At 41.0% G+C, this 18038-nt stretch overlaps 1 protein-coding gene across 2 annotated transcripts in view; it reads right to left on the bottom strand.

Moving 5' to 3' along the window:
• The window catches only part of RSPH10B (radial spoke head 10 homolog B), a 69655-nt gene that overhangs the window by 18552 nt on the left and 33065 nt on the right, over nucleotides 1–18038 (bottom strand). For both annotated transcript variants that reach the window (XM_004440857.3, XM_087449218.1), the window contains exons 14-15: nucleotides 11770–11877; nucleotides 1316–1459 (exon numbers count right to left, since the gene is read on the bottom strand). In XM_004440857.3, coding sequence (XP_004440914.1) covers nucleotides 1316–1459; nucleotides 11770–11877 — 252 coding nt within the window. The remainder of the gene's footprint in view (nucleotides 1–1315; nucleotides 1460–11769; nucleotides 11878–18038) is intronic.

Raw genomic sequence — 18038 nt, 5'->3', positions numbered from 1 at the left:
TGCCATATTGAAAACTAGAAGTGAACTTGATCACATGGTTTCTGAGGATGTTCCCTAGACCAGAGTGTTCACACTCGCTTACTGGAGTCCAAGGCAACGCCATCCATGAAATCATGGATGAATTTAAAGTGGACATTCATTTCCCTCAGAGCAGAGCCCCAGGCCCAGACTGTGGCCCGTGAGCAGGTTGCCAGATGACCTGGAGAAGCCGTCAGTCATATCCTCAACCTGAAGGAGGCACAGCTGGCTGATGGGGTGGAAAATGAGATGCTGAAGTTGAACGCAAAGCTCTCAGCATATGAGGAGTCCAGGGCACATCCTGGGGATTCACGGTAATAGTCTCTCCTTAGACAACAAATGGGCAGTGAGAAGGCTCCTTGTATGAGCAGCTTGAAAGAGTTTCCCAGCTGTGGGGAAAGACTCTCCCTTGGGGCTCCAAATGAATGACTCCAAAATCAGAAATCCTTCAAGCCCACTAGCCTGAAACCACCCACCCCCAAAATGGGTTTGTCTCAGTTTGACCCAGCAGCTGGATCCTTCAGTAAACTGCCGACACTGCCCCTGGTCCACCTGGGTCTTGCCATGAAGCCTAGCGTCCAGCCCTGTGAGCAGGCCCCATCTTCAGGGACCCATCTAGCATCTCATGCACGCTCAGCAGCTATTCCTTGGCTTCTTGGCTCTGGGACAGGCTTTCCACTCTTGTAAACACTAGATCATATAATGAAACATTTCATAACAAAATATCTCAGATGTTCTAAGCCTCATGGTCCACCCAGCGTATTCGTATACACTCTGACCTTCATTACCATATCTCCATAACTGTGGCTAGGAGTCTACTTCCTGAGTCATGACCAGGAAATATACTTTCACTAACTTACAAATGAAAAAATATGATATAGGGCCGGCCCGGTGGCACAAGCGGTTAAGTGCGTGTGCTCTGCTGCGGTGGCCCGGCGTTCGCCGGTTCAGATTCCGGGCGCGCACCGACGCACTGCTTGTCAGGCCATGCTGTGGCGGCGTCCCCTATAACGTGGAGGAAGATGGGCATGGATATTAGCCCAGGGCCAGTCGTCCTCAGCCAAAAAAAAAAAAAGGGGAGGATTGGCAGATGTTAGCTCAGGGCTGATCTTCCTCACACACACACAAAAAAAATACAATATACTCCTTTCAAAACTTGAAAAGAAGTCTTAAATTAGTTAAGTCCTAAATTATTTCCTGAAGGGTTACAAAAGCCCAAGATAGGTTTGATGACGGTTTAACCATTTCAGAATAAAACAATGCTTCGCTCTGTAAAGTCTAAGATACTGTTTCTTACCTGATTTATTATCCCGTAAGTGCTTCCATGTTTGCTTCCAGACAAGTCATCATTTGGAAAATTTGAATAGGATGTAGTCATTTGATCAGTAACAGAGATTAAGGCAAAGCTTAAGAGAGCTTCAAAGAATTCCAGGAAAACCAGCTGAAATATAAGAAAATATAAAGAGTCTTATTCATTCTGACACACCTTGAGGTGGACCAGTGATTCATCCGGGTGTTCGTTTCTATTCTCTAGAGAACATCAACTCATTCAGTGCTGAAGCATCATGGGTGTACACCAGTTTGCAATAAAAACTACAGCATTTAAAAGATCTATTATGATAAGACATTTTTCTATTTTGATAGAAACCTTTTATTTTATATTAGCTAATTGAGGACAGTCATTTTCAAATGTTTTTCCTTTTTTCCTGAACAACTAGAGAAGTGGCACCCGTAAAACCCAGGTGACAAGCATTACCCACTTGCCCGCCACGCCCCTCCCTGCTGTCCGTGTGCCCCAACACACAGGCCTGCCTCTGTTGGGAGCACCTGCCTGTGGGGATGGCTTGCTCGGACTGTGATCACCCACCTGTCATGTCTGTTGGTTCTGAAGCCAGGGCCCTTTGAGTCTGAGCTGGAACAGGCCCACTAATTTGACCCAAGGCTGCAAGCCAGCCTCTGCCTGCTTCCAGGGGTCTGCTCAGCGTCCCCACAGCCCCACTGTCCTCTGGTCTAACAATTTGCTGACCTGCCTGAAGATGGGTCTAGCCAGTAAAATAAGACATTTGCTTTGTACAAGGGCAGGACATTTTTAGCCTCTTGTGCCCCAAATCTGACTCCTCCCATGACCTCACCTAACACCCACTCACCAACCCCCAGGTTCCTCAAAGCCTCCTACCAATACGCCAGCCCCCACTTTGCAAAGGCCTCAAAATCCCTCAGCTCTACAGGGAGAGACCGTGTATCCCAGTGCAAGGAATACAGGTTCCGGAAACACACTGTCCTAAGCTGGAATTCTGGCTCTGCTATTTACCAAGTTGCTGGACCTCCCTGAGCTTGTTTCTTCATCTGTAAAATGGGGTTAGTATTGTGTACTTCGTCATGAGCATCAGATGAGATCCCGGTGTGAAGGGCTTGTCATCCTAAGTGTTTAATCAATAGTAGCTGGGATTTGTTATCTTAAATAAGTGCACACGCCAGTGAGTCCCTGCCCCACCGAGGGACCTGTTGTCACTGGCCTTGAGGTGACACTAAATGTCCGCTTTAGAAGCGTGGCCTACAAAAAGAAGGGTCTTGTTTGTTTTCTTATTGGCAGTTCTGCTCATGCTGTTCCTACGTCTTTCTCTCCCAGCAGAGAGCAAACTGTTTCAAGAGACACCACACCGCCTGACACTGTGATGTTCTGCAAATGTCAGATGAATAACGACTTTGCCTTAGATTTGCAACTCTAGCCTACTCTTCGTGTCCCAGCTTATAATTCTGCCTGCCAGCTTGAGAAAATCAGCCTAAAGCTTTTGTTCAAGATGAAGTTATTCTCACAGTTTGGAATAGCGATCAGAAAGGAACCGCAAATATAAGTGTGGTGAGGTGGGAGCAGGACGAGTGTGTCAGGGAACAGCACAGAGACAGGCGTGACACTGAACCAGAGCTGATGCTGGAATAACTAAGACTTACGGAGACGCAGGATAAGATGAACGCATTTTGTACACAGGAAAGGCATGAATTTTGGGGGGGCCAAGTGGAACACTGTTATGGGTTGAATTGTGTCTCCCAAAAAAAGAGTTGGAGTCCTAACCCTCAGTACCTCAGAATGTGACCTTATTTGGTCATACGGTTTTTACAGATAATCAAGTTAAAATGAGGTCATTAGGGCGGGCCCTAATCAAATATGACTGCTGTCCTTATAAGAAGGGGGAAAGCTGGACACAGAGACAGACCCATGAAGGGAAGACAAATTGAAGAGACATGAGGAGACGATGGCCGTCTACAAGCCAAGGAGAGAGGCCTAGAAGAAATCCTTTCTCACAGCCCTCAGAAGGAACCAACTCTGCTGACACCTTGATTTCAGAACTGTAGGCAATAAGCTTCCATTATTTAAGCAAAAACAGTGGGGGGAAATAGCAAGTACAAATGTTCTGAGGTAGGAGCGTGATGCGTGCATTCAGGGAATGGCACAGAGGCAGGTGTAACTCGGTAGTCAGACATGCACTCGGAGAGGCGGCCATGCTGGCGCCATCAGTGTCTTGAGGGCCTCTACTCTGAGAGAGATGGAAGCCCGCAGGGAGGTTTGAGCAGGGGAATGATATGATCTGGCTGCTGAACTGAGAGCAGCATGTAGGAGAATAAGGGAGATGAGTAAGGAGCCACTGCAGCTTTCCAGGTGACAGTGACTGGTGGCTCTGCCAGGGTGGTAGCAGTGCAGGTGGTGAGGGTGGCTGCATTCTGGATGTATTTTGAAGGAAGCCAACAGGATTTCCTCAAGATCTGAATATGGTGGTATGAGAAACAGGAGTCGAGATGACTCCAAGGATTTGGGCCTAAGCAACTGAACGATGGAGCGCTATCAGCTTTCCACAGATGTGAAGAGTAAGGTGGGCAAGTCAGAACTTCAGTTTGGGGCATGTGACATTTTGAGCGGTTAGAAGTCCAACTGGAGACTTAGAGCAGGCCATTGGGTGTACAAGTCTGGCGTTTGAGAGCATGATTTGGGTTGGAGATATAAATTTTGGGGTTGTCTTCAGAAAGGTGGTATTTAAGATTATGAGACTCGAGGGTGAACGTAGCTGGAGAAGGGGCCCAAAGCCTGACTCCAGGTCACTGGGACATTATGATTCCGGACATTCTTCCTTGGCAGAAGAGGAGGAATCAGCTAAGAAGTCAGGAAAGGAACCAGCAGTGAGGGAAGAGAAACCTGGAGCACAGGGTCAGGGCACTGTGGGAGGAATATGTCTGAGGTGGAAGGGATAAAGTCTTTCAAATGCTCCTGCAAGGCCATGGAAGGGTGGAATGAGAAGGCACCACTGGATGAATCAATGTGGGGGTCACTGGTGGTCTGGACATAGTCTTAGTTGAGTGGTGGATGGGTTGGGGAGCCTGACTGGAGTGGGTTCAAAAAAGAGCAGGAGGCGCATGGCAGCATCATGGCAGAGTGAGTTTTTCCCTTTGTCTCTCCCCTCTAAGTTACAACTAAACAATCATTAACCAACAGAGGATTCCCTACACAGCACACCAGGACATCTGACAGATCCACGCAGCCATACATCTGAAGGTGGGGGGAATAGATCCCCAGGAAGCAGTGGAACTAGGTGAGCGGACTCCTCCCCCACCCCCTCCCCAGTGGCAGCAACCTAGGTCACGGGTTCTCACACAGCAGCCAGCACGACTGTAAGAGGAAGCGGGGGCAGCCCGGCCTGCGCAAATGCTTTCAGAGTGGTAGCCCGGCCCGTGGGAGCACCCACTGTACCACAGTGGCCCCGCCCATGGGAATGCTCCCCACTGAGGAGTGCAGCTCACCCCTACAAAGGAGCCCCCAGAATGTGCAGTACCTCAGCTGAGCCACCCACAAGTGCAGAGCCAGCCCATGTGCAAAAGAAAGTGTCCCTCCCCTCCCACCTAACGCACCATCTTGACCGGTCCCCTGCCAAGCACAGTGGTCCCACACCAGAGTGATCCACCGGTGGAGCACAGAGGCCCCCCCTGCACGTGCGTGCACGACCTGCCAAGCGGCCAGCATGCAAACAGAGAGGAACCCTACCCAGCACGAATTCCGGCAGACTGGGTGGGGTCAGAAAACACAGCTCCTGCCCCCCACCCCCAGCAGTGGCAGGTGGAATCTGTGACCTGACACTACCACAAATGCGCTGGCAAAGGATCAATCCATCAAACACCATGAAGAACTACAGTGACAGTTCAGAGCAGAATGAAAATGGCAAGTCTCCATAAATCATTCCTGAAACCACAGAAATTTACAATCTAAATGAAGAGAATTCAAAACAGTTCTCATAAAGAAACTCAATGAGTTACAAGAAAACTCAGAAAGACAGTTCAATGAACTCAGGAATAAAATTAATGAGCAGAAGGAATTCTTCACCAAAGAGACTGAAACTCTAAAAAAAAACTCAAAGAAATTCTGGATATGAAGAACACACTTAATGAGATAAAAAATAATCTAGAAACCATAAAAAATAGAGCTAATGTTATGGAGGACAGAATTAGCGATTTAGAGGATAGAAATATAGAAATGCTTCCGGTGGAGGAGGAGAGAGAACTAAGATTTTTAAAAAATGAAGAAATTCTTTGAGAAATATCTGACTCAGGAAAAGCAAAATAAGGATTACAAGTATTCCAGAGGGAGAAGAAAGGGAGAAAGGAGCAGAGAGCTTGTTCAAAGAAATAATAGCTGAGAACTTCCCAAACCTGGGGAAGGAACTAGACTTAAAGAACATGAAGCCAACAGAACACCTAAATACATCAATGCAAAAAGACCTTCTCCAAGGCATATACTATTAAAACTGGCAAAAGTAAATGACAAAGAAAAAATATTAAGGGGAGGAATGCCGAAGAAAATAACCTACAGAAGAGCCCCTATCAGGCTTTCAGCAGATTTCTCAGCAGAAACCTTACAGGCTAGGAGAGAATGGAATGATATATTCAAAATACTGAAAGACAAAAACTATCAGCCAAGAATACCCTATCCAGTGAAACTATCCTTCAGATATGATGGAGAAATAAAAGCTTTCCCAGATAAACAACAGCTGAGGAAGTTCGTTGCCACTAGGCCTGCCTTACAAGAAACGTTGAAAGGAACCCGTCTGAAACTAAAAAGCAAAGGTTTATAAAATCTTGAACAACGAGATAGAGAGATCGAATCAGAAAATTGCAGCTCTATATCAGAATAGAATAGTAAACAACTATAAAAGACAAAGGGAAGGAAAGCATCAAAAATAACTAGAAACACTTCAGTTTAGTCACAAAGTCACAATACAGAAAAGAAGAGTTTGTGACAACAATAACTCAGAAGGGGAAGAGGAAAGGGATGGAACCTGCTTAGGCTAATGGAGATAAGAGGCTATCAGAAGATGAACTATCTCATCTATGAGATCTTTTATACAAACCTTACAGTAACCACTAAACAAAAATCAGAGCAGACCCACAAATCATAAATACTGAGGAAACCATCACAGAAAACCATCAAGCTGAACTGGCAGTCAGAAATACAAGGGAAAAGAAACAATGGAAATATAGAACAAACGGAAAACAAGAGATAAAATGCAGTATTAAGCCTTCATATATCAATAATCACTCTAAATGTAAATGGATTGAATTCTCAAATCAAAAGACACAGAGTGGCTAAATGGATTGAAAAACAAGACCCAACAATATGCTGCCTCCAGGAAACACATCTCAGCCCTAAAGACAAACATAGGCTCAGAGTGAAGGGATGGAAGACGATACTCCAAGCAAGAGGCAAGCAAAAGAAAGCAGGTGTTGCCATACTTACATCAGACAAAGCAGACTTCGAGACAAAAAAGACAAGGAGATACAAAGAGGGGCAGTATATAATGATAAAAGGGACATTCCAGCAAGAGGACATGACACTTGTGAATATATATGCACCTAACACAGGAGCACCAAAGTATATAAAGCAACTATTAACAGACTTAAAGGGAGAAATTGACAGCAACACAATAGTAGGGGACCTCAATACCCCACTTACATCAATGGATAGATCATCCAGACAGAAAATCAAAAGGAAACAGTGGCCGTAAATGAAACACGAGATCAGATGGACTTAACAGATATATATAGAACATTCCATCCAAAAACAGCAGAACACACATTCTTCTCAAGTGCACATGGAACATTCACAAAGATAGACCATATGCTGGGAAACAAGACAAGCCTCAATATATTTAAGAAGACTGAAATCACATCTTTTCTGACCATAATGCTATGAAACTAGAAATCAACTACAAGAAAAAGGCTGAGAAAGCCACAAATATGTGGAGACTAAACAACATGCTACAGAACAACCATTGGATCCATGAAGAAATCAAAAGAGAAATAAAAAAATACCTGGAGAGAATGAAAATGAAAACCAACATACCAACTCTTACAGGATGCAGCAAAAGTGGTACCAAGAGGGAAAGTTATAGCAATACAGTCCCCCCTCAACAAACAACAAAAATCTCAAATAAGGAATCTTAAACTACACCTAACAGATCTAGAAAAAGAAAAACAAAGCCCAAAGTCAGCAGAAGGAGAGAAATAATAAAAATTAGAGCAGAAATAAATGAAATAGAGATTAAAAAAACAGAGAGGCTCAATGAAAACTAAGAGCTGGTTATTTGAGAAGATAAACAAAATTGACAAACCCTTAGCCAGAATTACTAAGAAAAAAAGAAGTCTCAAATAAATAAAATTAAAAATGAAAGAAGAGAAATTACAACAGATACCACAGAAATACAAAAGATTATAAGAGAATACTATGAAAAATTACATGCCAACAAATTGGACAACTTGGAAGAAATGAATAAATTCTTAGACTCATACAACCTCCCAAAACTGAATCAAGAAGAAACAGAGAATCTGAATAGACCAATCACAGGTAAAGAGATTGAAACAGGAATCAAAACCTCTCCCAAAACAAAAGTCCAGGACCAGATGGCTTCTCTGGAGAATTCTACCAAACATTCAAAGAAGATTTAATACCTATCCTTCTCAAATTATTCCAAAAGACTGAAGAGGATGGAATGCTTCCTAACTCATTTTACAAGGCCAACATTACCCTTATACCAAAACCAGACAAGGACAACACAAAGAAGGAAAATTATAGGCCAATATCACTGATAAACATAGATGCAAAAATCCTCAACAAAATATTGGCAAATCGAATACAGCAATAATTAAAAGGATCATACACCATGATCAAGTGGGATTTATACCAAGGACACAGGGATGGTTCAACATTCACAAATCAATCAATGTGATACACCACATAAACAAAATGAGGAATAAAAATCACAGGATCATCTCAGTAGATGCAGAGAAAGCAACTGAAAGATCCAAGACCCATTTATAATAAAAACTCTCAATAAAAGGGGTATAGAAGGAAAGTACTTCAACATAATAAAGGCCATATATGACAAACCCACAGCCAACATCATACTCAATGGTGAAAAACTGAAAGCCATCTCTCATCCCTCTGATGACAAGGGTGCCCACTCTCACCAATCCTATTTGACATAGTACTGGAGGTTTTGGCCAGAGCAACTAGGCAAGAAAAAAAAAATAAAAGGTATCCAAATTGGAAAGGAAGAAGTAAAACTCTCACTGTTTGTGGATGACATGATTCTATATATAGAAAACCCTAAAGAATCCACCAGAAAACTATTAGAAATAATCAACAACTTCAGCAAAGTTGCAGGGTAGAAAATCAACTTTCAAAAATCAGTTGCATTTCTACACACTAACAAAAAACTAGCAGAAAGAGAAGTCAAGAATACAATCCATTTTATAATCAACAACAAAAAGATAAAATATCTAGGAATAAAATCAACCAATGAGGTGAAAGACCAGACACTGAAAACTCTAAGATATTATTGAAAGAAACTGAAGAAGATATAAAGAAATGGAGAGATAGTCCATGCTCATGGATTGGAAGAATAAACATAGTTAAAATGGTCATATTACCTAAAGCAATCTATAGATTCAATGCAATCCCAATCAGAATCCCAATGACATTCTTCATGGAAGTAGAACGAAGAATCCTAAAATTTATATGGAACAACAAAAGACCCCGAACAGCCAAAGCAATCCTGAGAAAAAAGAACAAAGCTGGGGGCCGGCCCAGTGGTGTAGTGGTTAGTTCACACGCTCTGCTTGGGCGGCCCAGGGTTCGCAGGTTTAGATCCCAGGCACAGACCTCTGCACTGCTTATCAAGCCATGCTGTGGCAGCATCCCATATGAAGTAGAGGAAGATAGGCACAGATGTTAGCCCAGGGCCAGTCCTCTTCAGCAAAAAAAGGAGGATTGGCAACAGGTGTTAGCTCAGGGCTAATCTGCCCCACAAAAAACAGAAAATAGAAATCCCATATGATCCAGCTATCCCACTACTGGGTTTTTATCCAAAGAACAGGAAATCAACAATACAAAGAGATCTATGCAACCCCTATGTTCATTGCAACATTATTCACCATAGCCAAGATGCAGAAGCAACCCAAGCACCCATCAAATGATGAATGGATAAAGAAGATGTGGTGTATATGTATACAATGGAATACTACTCAGTCATAAAAAAATACAAAATTGCCCCATTTGCAACAACATGGATGGACCTCAAGGGTACAATGCTAAGTGAAATAAGTCAGACAGAGAAAGATAAATACCGTATGATTTCACTTATATGTGGAAGATAAACTAACACATTGATAAGGAGAACAGATTAGTGGTTACCAGAGGGGAAGGGAGTGGTGGGGTGGGTGAAAGGGGTAAAGGGGCACATATGTATGGTGATGTATAAAATCTGAACTTTTTTATTGGTGGTGAGCAGAAAGCAGTCTATACAGAAACTGATATATAACAATGCACACCTGAAGTTACACAATGTTATAAACCCATACGACGTCAATAAAATAACTTTTTTAAAAAAGAAGAAATATTAGGGGCCAGCCCAGGGGCGCAGCGGTTAAGTTCACGCGCTCCGCTTTGGCGGCCCAGGGTTCGCAGGTTCGGATCCCGGGCGCGGACCGACGCACAGCTTGTCAAGCCATGCTGTGGCAGGCGTCCCATATAAAGTAGAGCAAGATGGGCACGGATGTTAGCCTAGGGCTGATCTTCCTCGGCAAAAAAAAAAAAAAAAAAGGAGGATTGGCAACGGATGTTAGCTCAGGGCTGATCTTCCTCACAAAAAAATGAAGAAGAAGCAATATACAACAACAAATATACTATGTAAATATCATCACCTAGTTTGGAAGATAAAACACTTAATTTCCTTTAGCATTTGGTGTTTTGTTGAGAAAAGAAAAAAATGTCCAAATTTTAGAATAAACAAACCAAACTATCTTTTAGCATTTCAAAATAATATTCTAAAAAAAGAGCAGGAGGAGTGCACACAAGGCAACATGTGGGATTATTCCATTTTTATGAACTATCTAGAATAGGTAAACCCACAGAGACAAAGTAGATTAGGGGCTGGGGTGGAGGGGAAAATTGGAAGGTACTTGGTTTCTTTGTGCCAGAATGGAATTGTACCTTTTTAAATGCTTAAAAGGGTCACTTTATGTTATATGAATTTTATTTCAATTGAAAACAAGAACGAGAGGAGAAGGAAGATGGCAGAAAAAGTGGGGTCAGGAGGATTTTTGTTCTGGTTGTTTGTTTTTAGGATGGGAAAATAAGAGCACGTGTGCGTGTGTCCAGCAGAGAGGAAGCCTGCAATCCGCTCCGATGAGGCAGGGCAGTGTTGACGGTCTCAAGTGCCAGGGAGCGGAGACAGGCCACAGCACCGAGTGGGTGCTGAGTGAGCATCGGGAACAGCCGTGGTTGGGCCAGGGGGTGCAGTGGGGGAGGATGGGAAGTGCTTTTTGGGTGGCTTCAGTGTTCTCCTCGGTGAGCCTGCTAGCGAGGATTGAGAGGAAGGACTACGAATTGAAGAAAGAGAAGGAAGAAGGAAGCAGACTGGGAAAATGTAGCGTAACTCCAGGACGGCCGTACTGGTCATGGATGTGGACATGCGACCAGGTGTGGGGTCCGTCCTGCCTTTCTCCTGCCATGCTCCGCTGGGTGGGTGCAGGCGTGGAGGAGGCAGAGAGTCAGAGGATCTAACTCGAGCTTCGGGTTTGCCTTGGGATGTGTGAACTTGTGCTTATGGAAGTCACAGGGTCCAGGTCACGGCTTTTTCCACACTGAGCCTGAATATGCCTCTGCTCCCCGCCCCGAGATGACACCCTCAAGAGATTGCGAGAACAGCTTAAAGGAAGCCAATTGTACACCCAGAATCAGCAAATACTAACAACTGAGAGACTTCAACCAGTTGCCCCACTTCAACTTACAGGTGAAAAGACTGAGTCCCAGGGAGGCTGACTTGCCCTAAGTCCTCCAGCAAGAAATGCTAAAAACTGGAGACACTTACACCTAATTCATTGGAGGAGGAGGTCAATCAGTGTCTTTGACAGGTGTGTGACACGTATACCAGAGAAACATACACATGTATTAAATTGCTGAATAAATTATCCAAGAGATACTATTGTCGTTTTATATTTTTCTGACTTTGTTCATTATTTCCTGACATCCGAAATATCCTTTTTATTATTAATCTCTAGTTTTCCAATACAAGCATGGAGATAGATATATATATGTAGTTTCATGTATTTGGTTAGAATTCTTCTCAATCAAATCTTGGTTCTTGGTACACCAGGCACAACTAACAGCCCGAACTGTGTCTATACCATTTGTGACACCTCTTTACAAACCTCAAGTTCAAAGTTGCTGTCAATTCCATCATGCATGAAAGGATTGTCCTCTGCTATGACCTCCACAAATTTGGTTGCTGTTAATTCTTTATTTATCATTTTAAAGTCCTGTAAAAGAAACAACCAATCAAACCGCCTATAATAACAGCCTCTAATTACAAACAGCCATATACTTTTAATGTCAATTTATATCAATACAACACTTTAAGAAAATGTACCAGAAATGAGTATCTTAAAAACTGATCATTTTGAAAAGCATTCTGGATTGACATTGGTATTTACCTTTTTATTCCTTCCCTAGTCCCTCGAAAATAACAGTAAAGGTTTTTTTAAAAGAGTCATAAACCCAGGACAGAAAGAATGGGAAAGTAGGTGATCCTGATGTGAGATAGCAACACAATTCTATAGGCGGGAAAGTGCTGGACTGGTGGACTTAGCAGAACAGAGGAACAGTGAGCTCAGGGAGTCAAGAGGCAAGGCAAGTCATGCTGTAGGAACTCAGGGAGGAGAGGCATCTCTGAAAGTAACACCACGGGTAGGGCTGAACACAAAAAGATGCACTGAAAGTCTAGTCGAAGACCCTTTCACATCTAAGCTGAAAACAGAAGGTTTACTCTCTCAGATAGTGAACCAGAGAACATTTGGCCTAGAAAACACTTTGCTTCCCTAGAGTCACGGTGCTGCTGAAAACAAGGATTAAGTGAACGACCATCTTGGTAAGGCCCTCCCTCCACACTGACCCTTCCTCCACTCTGTTCTAAGAGCTGTGAAAACCAGGTTCATATCCACCCCCAAGCAAGAGTTAGGAGAAATCCTCTCTTGAAAAATTGAGCAACCAAGAGAAGAGACCTATCAATACTGACAGCTGGCTGGAGGGGAAAGGGGCGCAGTGGGGCAGTTTCCTGGCTTGGTTACTCCACAGTGAAACCTAATCTTGGACTAGCGCCGCTCACTCACAAAGAGCCTCCAATCAGCTTTACGATGCCACAATCCTATATATGGGTGGACAGCCAAGGTTCACCACACTTTATAGGGAAAGCCTTAATATAAAAGCTAGAGAACAAAACCAACGGGAAAAATAATAACAATAGGACTGGGAGGGAACAGAGGCGATGTAAAGAGCAGAAAAAATATTCCGTCCATTTAGCCCCCCTCCCCCAAATCATTCATTTCTTCAGTGGGATAAGAGAGATATTATATCCACATTTAAAAACAAAAACAAAACAGAATGCTTAAAAAAAGGACAAAGAATGAAGAGAGCTTTTGGAAATTAGAAATATGATATCAGAAATAAGACATTTGGTAGAATGGTTAAAAGATAAAACAGGAAATCTCTCCTAAAGTAGAACAAAAAAAGACAAAGATATGGATTATCAGAGAGAAAAGACTAAAATAAAACAAAATTGGTCCAGAAGGTTCAACACCCAAGTTCCAGAAAAAAAGGATGGAGATATGGAAGGCAGGAAATAGTGAAAAATTCAAGAATGTTTCATAATACTGAAGGACATATGTCTCCAATGTGAAAGCTCACATAATAAACATAAAAAGACCAACACCAAAGCCATATCACTGTGAAATTTCAGAACAAGGATAAAAGTAGATCGTAAAATATTTCAGCAAGGAAAAAATTTACATCAAAATGATGGGGAAGCAACAGTAATCAAGATAGTGTGGTACTGGTAAAAGGACAAATATAAAGATAAATGAAATAGAACCGAGAGTCCAGAAATAAACTCATACATCTATGGTCAATTGATTTTTGACAAGAATGCCAAGACCATTCAATAGGGGGAAGAAAAGAGTCTTTTCAACAAATGGTGCTGGGACAACTGGGTGTCCAAATGCAAAAGCATTAAGTTGGACTCCCACCTCGTACCATATATAAAAATTAATTCAAAATGCTTCAAAGATCTAAAAGTAAGAGCTAAAACTATAAAACTCAGAAGAAAACATAGAGGTTAATCTTCATGACCTTGGATTTGGCAACGGATTCTTAGACACAACACCAAAAGCACAAGTGACAAAAGAAAAAATAGATAAATTGGATTTAATCAGAAGCTAGTAAAAACAGAAGTTTAAATAAGACCCAGAGTCTCACACAGATCAACGGAACAGAATCGAGAGCCCAGAAATAAACCTACACATCTATGGACAGCTAATTTTTGACAAGGGAGCTGAGAACATACAACGGAGAAAGGAAACTCTCTTCAATAAATGGTGTTGGGAAAACTGGACAGCCACATCCAAAAGAATGAAAGTAGACAATTATCTTACACCATACACAAAAATTAACTCAAAATGGATTAAAGGCTTGAATGTAAGACCTGAAATCATAAAAATTCTAGAAGAAAACACAGGCAGTACACTCTTCAACATCGGTCTTAGCAGCATATTTTCAAGTACCATGTCTGGTCAGACACGGGGAACAATAGAAAATATAAACAAATGGGACTATATCAAACTAAAAAGCTTCTGCACAGCAAAGGAAACCATCAACAAAAAGAAAAGACAACCTAACAATTGGGAGAAGATATTTGCAAACCATATATCTGATAAGGGGCTAATATCCAAAATATATAAAGAACTCATACATCTCAACAACAACAACAAAAAACTAACAACCCAATTAAAAAATGGGCAAAAGATCTGAACATTTTTCCAAAGAAGATATACAGATGGCCAACAGGCATATGAAAAGATGTTCAACATCACTATTAGGGAAAGGCAAATCAAAACTACAACACGATATCTATCACGTTACACCTGTCAGAATGGCTATAATTAACAAGAAATAACAAGTATTGGAGAGGATGTGGAGAAAAGGGAACTTTCATACACTGCTGGTGAGAGTACAAAGTGGTGCAGCCACTATGGAAAATAGTATGAAGATTCCTCAAAAAATTAAGAATAGAACTGCCATATGATCCAGCTATTCCATTGCTGGGTATTTATCCAAAGAACATGAAAACACAAATGCATAAAGATATATGCACCCTTATGTTCATTGTGGCATTATTCACAATACCCAAGACTTGGAATGTCTTGGTGCCCATCAAGGGACGAATGGATAAAGAAGATGTGGTATATACACACAATGGAATACTACTCAGCCATAAAAAAGATGAAATCTTGCCATTTGCGACAACATGGATGGACCTTGAGAGTATTATGCTAAGTGAAATAACTCAAGGGGAGAAAGTCAAATACCGTCTGAACTCACTCATAAATAGAAGATAAAACAACAATATACAAACACATAGAGACAGATATTGGATTGGTGGTTACCAGAGGGGAAGGGGGGAGGGAGGAGGGCAAAAGGGGTGATATGCACATGTGTATGGTGATGGATTGTAATTAGTCTTTGGGTGGTGAACACGATGTAATCTAGGCAGAAATCAAAATATAATGATGTACACCTGAAATTTATATAATGTTATAAACCAATGTTACCTCAATAAAAAATAAATAAATAAGACTCAGAGTCTCATAATATAAAACAACATACTCAAATGTACAGGTTTCAACAGAAAATCACTGACTCATCATGCCAAGAACCAGGAAGATCTCAAACTGGCAACCAATGAAAAAAGGCAATCAATAGACACCAGCACCAAGATGACAGAGATGACAGAATTAACTGACAAAGAGTTTAAAACAGACATCATAAAAATGCTTCAATGAGCAATTACAAACTTGCTTGAAACAAATGAAAAATATCAAAAGTCTGAGCAAAGAAATATGAGAAATAAAGAATCAAATGGAAATTTTAGAACTGAAGACTATAATAATTAAAAACTCAATGGATGGGCTCAACAGCATAATGAAAGGGAAGGAGAAAGAATCAGTGAATTTGAAAATAGAATAATAGAAACTGTCCAAGCTGAACAACAGAGAGACAATAGACTAAAACAAATTAAACAGAGACTCAGGGACCTGTGGCATTATAACAAAAGATCTAACACTCATGTTATCAGAGTCACAGGAGGAGAGGAGAAAGAAGGTGGAGTTGAAAAAGTACATGAATAAATAATGGCTGAAAACTTCTCAAATTTGATAAAAACACAAACTACAGATCCAAGAATTTGAGTGAATCTCACATAGGATAAACCCAAAGAAATTCACGCCAAGACACATCATAGTCAAACTTCTGAAACCTAAAGACAAAGAAAGATTTTTGAAAGACGTGAGAGGAAATCAATGCCTTACCTATAGTGGGAAAAATTCAAATGACAGAATTTCTCATCAGAAACCATGGAGGCCAGAAGGAAGGGGCACAGCACTTTTCAAGTGCTGAAAGAGAAGCACTTGAATCCTCTAGCCAGTGAAAATATCCTTCAGGAATTAAGGGGAATTCAAGACATTCTCAGATGAAGGCAAACTAAGAATTTGTTGCTAGCAGACCTGCCTTTAACAGGAAGTTCTCTAAATAGAAAGGAAATGATAAGGAATCTAAGAACTTCAGGAAAGAAGAAAGAACATGGTAAGCAAAAATATGGGAAAATATAATATACTTTCCTTTTATTCTTGAGTTTTATAAATTATGTTTGACAGTTGAAGCAAAAATTATAATACTGATGTGATTCTAAATGTATATAGAGGAAATATCAATTATATTATAAATGGTGGAAGGTAAAGAGATGTAAACGGAAGTAAAGTTTCTATACTTCACTCAAATTGGTAAAATGATGACACCATTAGATTGTGATAAGTCTAATATGTTTATATATAGACAGATACTCAAAAAAAACACTATTAGATAAATCAAAATGAAACTCTAAAAAATGTCCAAGTAACCCATAGGAAGGCAGGAAAAAGAAAACAAACTAAAAACAGGGAGTACAGACAAAAATCTAAAAATAAAATGGCAGACTTACACTAACATACCAATAATTATATTAAATGCAAATGGTCTAAATATTCCAATTAAAAGACAGATATTGGCAGATATTGCTGGTGGGAATATAAAATGGTCCAGCCACTCTGGAAAACTAGTTTGGCAGCTTGGTCTTTTTTTTTTTTTTTTTTTAGTGAGGAAGATTGGCCCTGAGCTAACATCTGTGCCAATCTTCCTCTATTTTGTATGTGGGACGCCACCACAGCATGGCTTGTCAAGCGGTGTGTAGGTCTGCGCCTGGGATCCTAACCTGCAAACCCCAGGCCATGAAAGTGGAGCACATGAACTTAACCACTATGCCACCAGGCCGGCCCCCAAAAATGATATTTTTAAAAGCTCATTAGTCACCTTTAAAGAATTGCTAGGACATCAACTCATTATTCTGAAAATTAATAGAAGGGAAAAATCGAGCATTTATCCCTCCTTTCCTGTATGAACTGTATTTCAGAGTAATCAAATAGCTGATGAGGTAAAGTTCTTTAAATAGGATTTACAGCTAATAAATGTAGAAGGAATGACAGAATTAGAAAATTTCTATTGTGCGACCCTTAATGAAATAATGGATGTTAGCTATGACCACCAGGGGCTGCTCAAACCACTAGCGAAATGTTTATGGGGAACTTAGAAGGATCATGCTGACACCATACGAACCCACCGGTCAACCTCAACATCACTAAAAGGGAGCATTCCTAATGTGACGCAACAGGAAGTACACAGAACCACCTGTGAATTTGTCAGGAGAAAAAAACAACCTGAATCTAATCAAGCCTCTAACTCTAACTACCACTTTAATGGAAATATGGGCAAAAGAGGAACATGTTAATCAACTCTGAGGATCGGTCAGCCAAAACTGGATGTTTGACCAATCTACAGGGACAAACGACCTCGTTTCTTCAAAAATAAAGGGCCATGAAGAACGGGAGAAAGTGCACAAATAAACAGCTGTATAATACTCCATCCAAAAAAAGTCACATACTTTTAAAAAACTTTTCCTACAGTCAGACACTAGGTTATTGTTAGTTATTCATACATATACAACACTGTTAAATTTTTTAAATCATTCTATTCCCTATTAGTATTCTTTAAGTTTTATCACTTACCTTCCCACAAGTATAAATTAAAAGTATCATGACACAAAAACTACCAATAGTATGAGAATATTGTATAAATTAGATGTCCTATTTTCCAAACTAATAACTTTTTTAAACTACTTTTTTGATGAACAACAATTTTTAAAAATGACATTTATCCCCCCATCTTCCTTTAAATGGCAAGATCTGCATTAGAGGAGATATTAGAGGCTGCCGACTATACCTGTCCCCTAATTGGGAAGCACATCGGGCAGGCACTCCCTTTGTTTCTGTTCCTTCCACTA

The sequence above is a fragment of the Ceratotherium simum genome, chromosome 26 (genome assembly GCF_057802395.1).
Source record: "Ceratotherium simum simum isolate JZ-2026a chromosome 26, ASM5780239v1, whole genome shotgun sequence".
NCBI classification, from domain to species: domain Eukaryota; kingdom Metazoa; phylum Chordata; class Mammalia; order Perissodactyla; family Rhinocerotidae; genus Ceratotherium; species Ceratotherium simum.
This window is presented reverse-complemented; position numbering and strand designations above follow the sequence as displayed.